The 10,575-nt window shown below is 39.2% G+C and overlaps 1 protein-coding gene across 1 annotated transcript in view; it reads right to left on the reverse strand.

Annotated features, from left to right (window-relative positions):
- GK5 (glycerol kinase 5) overlaps window positions 1-10,575 on the reverse strand; it is a 134,610-nt gene that overhangs the window by 5,495 nt on the left and 118,540 nt on the right. The window contains exons 13-15 of the mRNA XM_007947545.1: window positions 9,299-9,402; window positions 8,412-8,471; window positions 6,320-6,453 (exon numbers count right to left, since the gene is read on the reverse strand). Of these exons, the coding sequence (XP_007945736.1) occupies window positions 6,320-6,453; window positions 8,412-8,471; window positions 9,299-9,402 (298 nt within the window). The remainder of the gene's footprint in view (window positions 1-6,319; window positions 6,454-8,411; window positions 8,472-9,298; window positions 9,403-10,575) is intronic.

Consider the following 10,575-nt stretch of genomic DNA (forward strand, 5'->3'; position numbering starts at 1 on the left):
TTTCATTTATTTTGTCATTTTGTTCTTGTATTTTCTTCCAAAATTCTTCTAGGGTTTTTCTGTGTTTTCCTTGGTCTGTCTCTCAGTCCTTTGAAGATACCTAAAAGTAATTCTTTTGAATTCCTTATCAGGGAATTCCTTATCAGGGAATTCCAATGCTGAGTCTTCCTCAGGGATGTGTTTTGGGTCTATATCCTGGTGCCTTGTTTCTCCTACTTTATCTTGCTTCTTTGTGTGGACTGTGATGCTCTGTTGTCTCCGAGGCATTGTGACTTTTTTGTGTTTATATTTAATTGGTGATTATATGTTGGAGTGACTTGCCCACAATTTTTGTTTTCTTAGTTTTGTTTGTATGCTATCTATACAGGCAGGGTACTGTGCTGTGCTCCTCTATTCACTAGTTGACAGCACTTAAACACTCACCACATGTCCCCTTTCCTGTTGTCAGCCTCTCGTATGTCTTTGCTGACCCTGGCAAACAGAGCCTGTTCTTAGGTCCCTGGAATCCAAATGAGAAAGCTATCACTTTAAAATCCAAAATGGCTGCCGCTTGTAAACATTCAAAATGGCTGCACCCTGGTCACTTTAAATATTCAAAACGGCCACTGCTTGTAAACATTCAAAATGGCTGCACCCTCGGTCACTTTAAATATCCAAAATGGCCACCACTTGTAAACAATCAAAATGGCTGTGCCCTCCGGACAGCAGAAAGTCCACAGCTCAGGTTGTCTCCCTCCTTGCTGTTTCCCTTCCTTGTCATAGGCCACCAGAGCAGTTGTCCCTGCAGCCCTTGGTGACTGGGACTGATCTTTAGGTCAATTCTCAGGTCCCAACCCCACTTGGAAATATTCAGGCTGTTGGTCTCATTAGAGACAGTCCACAGCTCCAACCGTCTCTGTGCTCACTGTTTTCATTCAGGTTTTTCCACTAGTTGGTGCCTAATCCACTTCTGTATAGTTCCCTTCAAAGCTCAGCATTCCGGGATTATCTTCTGTATCTCTGTCAATTGGTTTTCCTTTTCTTTGTTGAAGAGGGTCTGTGTCGTTTGTCTGCCTATTCCTGCATCTTACTGGAAGTTCCAATAACATTGGTTCTTGAACATATGCCACCTCCTGAAATGGATGAAGATGGGCCAATTCTTTTTGGTACAGTGACTATGTGTATTCCCTCCATTTTCTTTTTATGTCTTCTGCATCATTCAATATTTTGCCCATAGAATCGTTCAATATTGCAACTCAAGGCTTAAATTTTTCCCTCAATTCTTTCAGCTTGAGAAATGCTGAGCGTGTTCTTCCTGTTTGGTTTTCTAACTCCAGATCTTTGCACATTTCGTTATAGTAATTGGCTTTGTCTGCTCGAGCTGCTCTTTGAAATTTTCTGTTCGGCTCTTTTATCTTGCCATTTCTTCCATTTGCTTTAGCTACTCTTCACTCAAGGGCAAGTTTCAGTCTCTTCTGTCATCCATTTTGGTCTTTTCTTTCTTTCTCGTCTTTTTAATGACCTCTTCCTTTCTTCATGGATGATGTTCTTGATGTCATCCCACAATTCTGGTTTTTGGTCACTGGTGTTCAATGCATCGGATCCATTCTTTAGATGGTCTCTAAATTCAGGAAGGATGTATTCAAGATCATATTCTGTCTCTCGTGGACTGGATTTAATTGTCTTCAACTTCAACTTGCATATGAGCAGTTGATGGTCTGTTCCACAATCAGTTCCTGGCCTTGTTTTGGCTGTAGATATTAAGCTTTTCCATCTCCTCTTGCCACAAATGTGGTCAATCTGATTCCTGTGTACTCCATCTGGGAAAGTCCACATGTATAGCCGCGTTTGTGTTGCTGAAAAAAGGTATTTGCAATGAATAAATTGTTGGTCTTGCAAAATTTTATCATGCAATCTCCAATGTGATTTCTGTCACCACGGTGAAATTTTCCAACAACCAGTGATACTTCTTTGTTTTCAACTTTTGCAGTCCAATCACCAGTGATAAGCAATACATCTTGATTGCATGTTCAGACAATTTCAGACTGCAGAAGTTGATAAAAATCTTCAATTTCCTCATCTTTGGCTTTGGTGGTTGGTGCATAAATTTGAATAATAGTAGTATTAATGGGTCTTCTTTGCAGACGTGTGGATATTATCCCATCATCAACAGCACTGTACTTCAGAACAGATCTTGAAACATCCTTTGTGATGATGAATGCCACACCACTCCTCTTCAATTTGTCATCCCTGGCATAGTAGGTCATATGGTTGTCTGATTCAAAATGCCCAAAACCGGTCCATTTCAGCTCACTAATGTCTAGGATATCAATCTTATGCATTGCAATTCATTTTTGACAACTTCCAATTTTCTTAGATTCATACTTCGTACATTCCATGTTCCGATTATTAATGGATATTTGCAGCTGTTTCTCAATTTGAGTTATGCCAAGTCATCATCACATGGAGGTCCTGAAAGACTTACATTATCCATATCATTAAAGTTGGTTCTACTCTGATGAGGCAGCTCTTTCCCAGTCCTATATTGAGTGCCTTCCAACCCAAGGGGCTCGTCTTCCTGTACTGTGTTGGACAGTGTTTCCAAGCTATTCATAAAGTTGTCCAGTAATGTATCAGACAACGTTTCTCTGTATTCATAAGGTTTTCCCTGGCCAATTTTTGAGAAGTGGATGGCCTCCTCCTTCTTCTTAGTTTGTCTTACTCGGTGAGCTGTGTTGAAACCTGTGCACCATGTGCAACTTTGCTGGTGTGTAAAACAACAGTGGCACAGCCCCAAGCCTCACAGCAATGTACAAGCTCCACCGGATGACAAACTGACAGACAAATTAGTCTCCCTTAGCTGTTGGAAACTTCTGCACTCTCCCCTTACTTAATTCCTACTTGGAACCTGCCACTCTGCAGTCCCCAGCCACTCCGTCCTTTTCCTGACTCTAGGGGGCTTGGGGCCTAGCCTTGCCTCCTGCCCCTTTTTTCCCTGGATATCCTGCCACTCCTGAGGTCCCACAGAATAATACTTTATGTTGAACATTTTCTGCAATTAAAAATTAATTTATCTTACTAAGTTATTGATACAGTGATATAATTTGCAACTATAATTCCTTTGGAAGAAAGGTCTTTGATTTGGTGATGGCTAGCTTTTCCTAAAATTTTGGGAGTTAAGATATCTTTTTTGTAAACCTTAACAGTGATATTAGTTATTTTTCCTCAGTTCATGTTTTTCCTAAATTTTTTCTTTTGTTGTTGAGGGTACACACTACAAAACACACATCAATTCAACAGTTTCTACATGTACAATTTAGTGACCCTGATTACATTCTTCAAATTGTACAACCATTCTCACCCTCCTTTTCTGACTTGTTCCTCCCTCATTAATACTCACTGCTCCCTAAAGCTCCTCCTTGTCAATCTTTCAAATTGCTGTTGTTAATTTGATCCCATATAGATCGTTCTTAAAAAGCATAATGCTCAATGGGTCTCTCCTTGTCCAGAGCAAAGAAGAATGAAGAAAGCCAAAGATTCATGGAAACAATTAGCCTAAGCTACTGGTACACCATGCGTTCCGTAGCCTATATGACCACAAGACCAAAAGAACTAGATGGTGCCTGGCTACTTCTGTCAACCACTCAGAGGGGGCATCTATATAGGAGATTCTGGATAGAGTAGGAGAACAATGTGGAACAAAACTCAAAATCATTTGGGCGGGAAAAAAAAAGGGACCAGGTTTGCTGGTCTGATAGAGCCTGGTGGAATCACTGAGATTATGGCCCCTAGTTGCCCTTCAGGTGTGGAATTGAACCCACTCCTGTGGCTTCAAACCAAACAAAATACAGGCATATGAGCTGAATATTTATACTCCCTGGAGAGAAAAATCATGGGAGAATAGAAGGGCCACATATGCACAGGGAGACAGCTCAGGGAGCAGGAGTGCATGGAGGGATGGACACAGGGAAGAAATAACTATGCAGAGGAAGTGGGAGGGGAGCTGTTGCATTGTGGTAAATTGTAGTCAGTGTCATGAGACAAAGTGTATGTGAACTGCTATATGAAAAGTGAATTTGCTCTGTAAACTTTCACCCAAATCACAATTAAAAACAAAAATGCGTAATGCTCAAGGTAGATCTTTTCTGCTAGTTAAGCTAAACTATTATTCAGTTTTAAGAGACCTCAGGGGATATTTTTGGCTTAAAGTTTAAAGATTAGCTTAGGATAATAGTTTCAAGGGTTTATTCACCTTCCATGGCTCCAAAAAGTCTACAGTCTACAAGATTTGAAATTCTGTTCTACATTTCCCCCATTTTGATCAAGGATTCTTCTTTGGAATCCTTGATCAAAATGTTCAGTAATAGTAGCTGTGCACCATCAAGTTCTCGGCTCATGGCAAAAGAGGCAGCTGTTCATGGAGGCGATTGCCACACATTCCATATTTTCCTCCTATTCTTGACTCTCCTTCTTCCTTCATTGTTCCAGGTGAATAGAGACCAATTGTGCTTTGGATGGGTATTTGCAAGCTTTTGAGACTCCAGGCACTGTGCAATGAACTACAGGTAGAACAGAAGCACCCAGCATACTATTAGCCAATTAACTGGGATGTCCCATGAAACCATCATCCTAAACCTCCAAACCAACAAAAAAAAACAAAAAACAAATCCCATGATGTATTTGGTTGTACATAAGCAGCATCAGTACTATTCTTTTTTTTTTTTCTGTTTTGGTTGTTGTTGTAAATACTCATAACCAAATTTTTAATAGAATAAAGTTTAAGGTGAACTTACCTAGCTTTGGTGCTTTTTGGATTTGTAACTTTAATGCACTTTAATATTAGCTTTAAACTTTTTAGTGGTAAAAAAAAAAAAAATCCTTTTTCTGTTTTTTGACACAAAATACTGCCCCCTTCATATAGGAACACATCAAAATATTCCCAGTGTCCCAAGGCATCATCCTGTTTCCTAGAGAGCAACTTAATTGGCCTCTTATTTCCATTCTATATCCTTCCCCATTAACCCTTTTACTAATTGCCAAAGTGATCAGTTCAACACAGATCTGTACACATTGCTCCCTTGCTTAAAATTCTTTAATGGCTCTCCAGTGTCTTTAGGATCAAGTTCAAACTCCTCCTCATGAGTAGTCCACCACAGCCACAGCTGGACCTCTGTATGGCTCTCCAGCCTTCCCTTTGCCCTCAACATATAGTACTTGCCCTAATGGTCCAGTATCATGAGCAGCTTTGTCTATTGGCCTATCCACCTCTTATGCTCTCCTCACCTGGCTGCCTGCAACTCTTTCATCATTGAGCTGGGTAGCCACACACTACTTGCTTATGACTATCGCAGGATTCATCACAAGTTTAATAATCAGCTGATTTGTCTGTCTGTCTGCTCCCACTTAAGTAGCTGTGGTGGTGCTTTGGTTAAAGCATTGAGCTGCTAACCAGAAAGGTCAGCAGTTTGAACCCAACAGCAGCTCTGTGGGAGAAAGATGGGACTGTCTGCTTCTGTAAATATTTACAGCCTTGGAAACCCTATGGGGTAGTTCTACTCTGTCCTGTAGGGTGGCTGGAGTCAGAATCGACTTGATGACAGTGGGTTTGGGTTTTTTCAGTCCCACCAGAGGGCAGTGACTAGGTCTTTTAATTTCCTTCTTTCTAGCAGTAACTGTCATGTGAAAGATGCTTACAAATATTGTTCAATAAATGAAATAATAGAGTGCTTTCTACTGACAAGGACAAGCATTATCCACCCAGAAAGTTTAACTAGGGACCTTCCTTTGCTAGATACCAAAGCAGCTGAGAATTAATTTTCCTTTCCTTATGTTTCCTCTGACAGAAACAGTGAAGTAAGGATGGAAGAGGGGCAACCAGATCTGCCAGCAGGTTGTCACAGAGGCTTCTGTGAGCAATATGCATATGGGAGAGGTTTCAGTGGAACTTCCAGACTAGGAAGAAGGCCTGGCAGTCTATTTCTGAAAATCAGTCATTGAAAACCCTATGGATCATAACAAAATACTGTTCGGTATACTGCTGAAGATGAGCCTCGTGGGTTGGAAGCACTCAAAGTACCCAGTGGCTGTAACAATGGCCTCAAGCACACTAACAATTGTGAAGATGGTGAACGACTAGGAAGTGTTTTGATCTATTGTATATTGGGTTGCTCTGAGTTGTAGTCAACTCAAAGGCAACTGACAACCACCAGCAGCTATTGTAGATTAAGGGACATCAATGCTTTCCAAACCCTCTCTATAATTTTGGAATTTGGGAAGAGAAATGATATCTATAAGAAATAGTTTATGAAACGGTTCTTGTTTTCACAAAGTCCACACATACCAACAGCAAGACCAGCTAGAGAAGCTGCACCTTGGCAGGACATGTCAGTGTGAACAGGTCTGTCTATATTCTGATTAATCAGGTCTGAGGTCATCTGCATGACAAAACTGTTCTTACAGACTCCTCCATCTGCCCTGTGGGGAGCAAGAAATGCAACATAAATCACTGCAACAAAAGCGTAACAGCATCATTAATTCTTTAAAAATGGGCCACATATTTTTCTTAAATTCTTGATTTTATTTTACAGATTTAATTTTATAATTCCAAAATTATATCCCTTAGCATTGACCTGTAGATAGAGGCCCTTACTGAGTAATCTTTAAAATTTTCCCTTATTCCTTCCAATAATTTTCCCACCTGCCCTGCTGATTCTATAGCTACTTCAAAATAGAGCAAATATAATAAAGTAAGCTGATAGAAAAACTGATTTGGACATTTCCATAAAAAGTCAGAAATTTGATGCTTTCATGCCAAAAGGGCAGCCACACATGCAAAAAGACAGATTTTAAAGATCTATATAGAATACATTTGAGTGCCATGATCCTCCCAAATTCCATGAAGTTCTATATTCTCCATAAATCTGAAATTAGCTTTCCCTTTCTCTCCAAATTCCTTTGACCAATAATTTTGTTGCAAAGGAGCTATGCATTAAGTTCTCTTTGAAATCATGAAAAATTTTTTTGTAATAGAGAAATACCAATAGCAGCTACCACTTACTGAATGCCTTGCAAACGCATGCCCTATATCAAATTTTCCATGTTAACTCACTCACCAACAAGGAAGCCAGACCCCAACTCAGAGAAAGGAAGAGAATGGTCCAGGTTTAAAGGCAGACCTTGACCCCAAAATCTGTTATTTTGTTTCCTTTACCGAAAGACAATGTTTACTCCCCCAAATCATGGCACCTCTAATGCTTTCAGGAGCTCTGGTGGCATGCTGCCTAAGGCATTTGACTACTAACCAGAAGGCTGGCGGTTCAAACCCACCAGTCACTCCTCTGAAGGAAGACTGGGCAATCTACTTCCGTTCAGATACTGTCTCGGAAACCCAAGAAGGGGTTGCTATGAGTTAGAATTGACTTGATAGCAGTGAGTTTGTTTGTTTCGTTTTGTCTAATTGTTTAGGGAATAAACTTTAAAAATAATTTGTCACTAAATTAGAAAACATAAAAGTGACCAGAATTCCTGGTCTGATAGAGACTGGTAGAACCCCCAAGCCTACGGCCCAGGTATCCTTCAGGCCTGAAACTGGGCTCACTTTTGTGGATTAGCTCTCAGCCTAACAGTAGAGAGACCTACAAGCAGAGCACCTACCCCAGGGAGATACACCTCTTTTATCAACCATGAGACATCAGAAGGGCAGCATTCACATAGAGGGAAAGCTGGACAGGCAGGAATGCATAGAAAAGAAGGGCACAGGGAAGGGGTAGCCACAGGAAGGAAAGGAAAGGAGAGCTTTTTATAGTTGGGGATATCAGGGGCCATGAAACCAAATGTGCATGAACTGTTGTGTATAAAAGGCTTCAGCTTTATATATTTGCACCCACATAACAAGAAAATTTTTTTTAAAAAGTAATAATAATAATTTGTCACTATAATTAACTCAAAATGAACTTTATGCATAAGAATTTAAGTCTCTGAAATTTAAAGTTTAACTTCTAATTCAATTGATTAGAAACAAAGTACAACCAATTGCCAGTGAATTGACGCCAACTCACGCTGACCCCAGGTGTGTCAGAATGGAATTGTGCTCATGGGGATTTCAATGGCTGAGCTTTCAGAAGTAAATTGCCAGGCCCTTTCCTGAGATACCTCTTGGTAGACTCGAACCACCAAACTTTTAAGTCAGCAGTCAAATGCATTAACTGAGCTCTGGGAGCATAGTGCCTAAGGCACTTGACTGCTAACCAGAAGGCTGGCAGTTTAAACCCACCAGCCACTCCTCAGAAGGAAGACTGGGCAATCTACTTCCGTAGTGATACTGCCTCGGAAGCCCAAGGAGGGGTCGCTATGAGTCAGGGCCAACTCGATGGCACATAACAACAACACAACAACCACCCAGGGAGAAAAAGCATAAAACAATACATACGTACCGGATTTTGGTTACAGGAATATGGATCTCTTTCTGCATTATGTCATATAACTGTTTATTTCTAGTTGAAAAACAAAATAACTATTTAGAGGAAATTTATACCACAATTATAGTTTCTTTTATACAGATCTAGAAAAAAGAAAATTGTACAGTTATTTAAATATAATGTTTATAAAATATACAAAAGAAATATATTCTGCTAGCTGGATGTAGTCTACAGATGCCCAACTAAGTAGGAGGTTCAGAACCTGTGTACTTCGCCTTAATAAAAAAAGAGCATAATTTGTATTTTAAAGCTAAATTTAATCTACTGCTATTCTTACAAATAAAATTTAAACCAGTATCCATTTAACAGATAGCTATTAAGATGATATACCATAAATAACAGCTGATAGAACTCAATAAACATTAAAAATAATGATCATGAAATCATGGAATATTTTATTTTAAACATTACAAATGTTCCATATCTATGGTAGTCATGTTCTTAATTTTAATTATCTACACTGGTCTCTTAACAAAAAGTTACAGGGAAATAAACATAAAAATAATTTTGCTAATTCAATCTCCCACATGAAAACTATGCTAAAACCTTTAGAAACCCAAGTTTGAATATGTTATGCTTAAGAAATAGACATGAAAAAATCATGTTATTTTCAGATATTAAAACTAAGTGGCACTTTTACTACTAAACATGAATGAACAAACAACAAAAAAAAGAAGATTCCACAGAAATATCAATAAGAACAGACTACATCATACAGTGTGTATCAAACTAGTACTAAATAAAACCTCAGTTAACAAATTAAGAAATTTCCTATTCAGCAGTAAATCAATAAAAGGAAATGGCAATACTGTATAGGGGAGAGGCAGTTCAGGTGTTGATACCTGAAAGCTATTGACTCCAATATTGCTCGTACGAGATGGTATTTACTGGTGGAAGGCTTCAAGCCCATAAACGAGGCACATGCACGGGGGTCATTCATCGGAGCCTAAAATAAGCAATAATAAGCATACATTCTTACCATCTTAAATAAAACACATAGTCTTGAAGAACTATTATATGATAAAAATGTAGCCTCTTAGAAGAAAATGTTTATTTACATTTAAATAATATGATAATTAATGGCACTCCATTTATTATGTTAAATGTTAGGACAACATTTTAACAGGTCTTAAGCAAGGTTGAGTCAAAGATGTAATTTGCTCTACCTCCTGTTTCAGTTCACACCAAGAAAAGGACTTAAGCATACGTTGTTGTTAGGTGCCACTGAGTTGGTCCCGACTCATAGAGACCCTATTTACAATAGAACAAAACATTGCCGGGTTCTGTGCTACCTCAAAATTATTGCTATGTTTCAGCCCGTTGTTGGAGTCACTGTGTCAATCTATCTCATTGAGGGGACTCCCCTTTGTTGCTGACCCTCTACTTTACTAAGCATGACATTCCTTTTCAGGGACTGGCCCTTCATGATGATATGTCCAAAATATGTGAGCCAAGATCTTGCCATTCTAGCTTCCAAGGAGCATTCTGGCTGTACTTCTTCCAGGACAGATTTGTTCATTCTTCTAGCAATTCATGGTATATTCAATATTCTTCTCCAACACCATAATTCAAAGGCATCATTTCTTCAGTTTTCCTTATTCATTGTCCAACTTTCACATGCATATGATGTGATTAAAATACCATGGCTTAGGTCAAGTGTACCTTAGTCCTCAAAGGAAAATCTTTAACACTTTAAAGAGGTGTTTTGCAGCACATTTCTTCAATGCAATACATCATTTGATTCCTTGCCTGCTGCTTCCACTGGTGTTAACTGTGCATCCAAATAAAACAAAATCTTTGAAAAATTCAATATTTTCTCCATGTATCATGATGCTACTTATTGGTCCAATTGTGAGGATTTTGTTTTTCTCTATGTTGAGGTGGAATCCTGCTGTGAATTGCTTGATGTGGCCCTTCTAGCCATTGTCCTCCACTCTGTGATGTATTGTAAATCCTTTTATCCATGCCTGTTTTGGGTGGTGTGGTAGTTAAGGTCAGATATCAATTTAGCTGGGTAGGTGGTAGTAGTCGTTCCCTATAATGACTGGCAATCGGCTCTGTGGTGGGATTTGCCTTGAGCTGCTGATTGTTAAAGCCATCCACTTAGGTTATTTCTGTT

Source organism: Orycteropus afer, unplaced genomic scaffold, assembly GCF_000298275.1.
Source record: "Orycteropus afer afer isolate SDZICR_OR568_19922 unplaced genomic scaffold, OryAfe1.0 scaffold00188, whole genome shotgun sequence".
Taxonomy (NCBI): Eukaryota; Metazoa; Chordata; class Mammalia; order Tubulidentata; family Orycteropodidae; genus Orycteropus; species Orycteropus afer.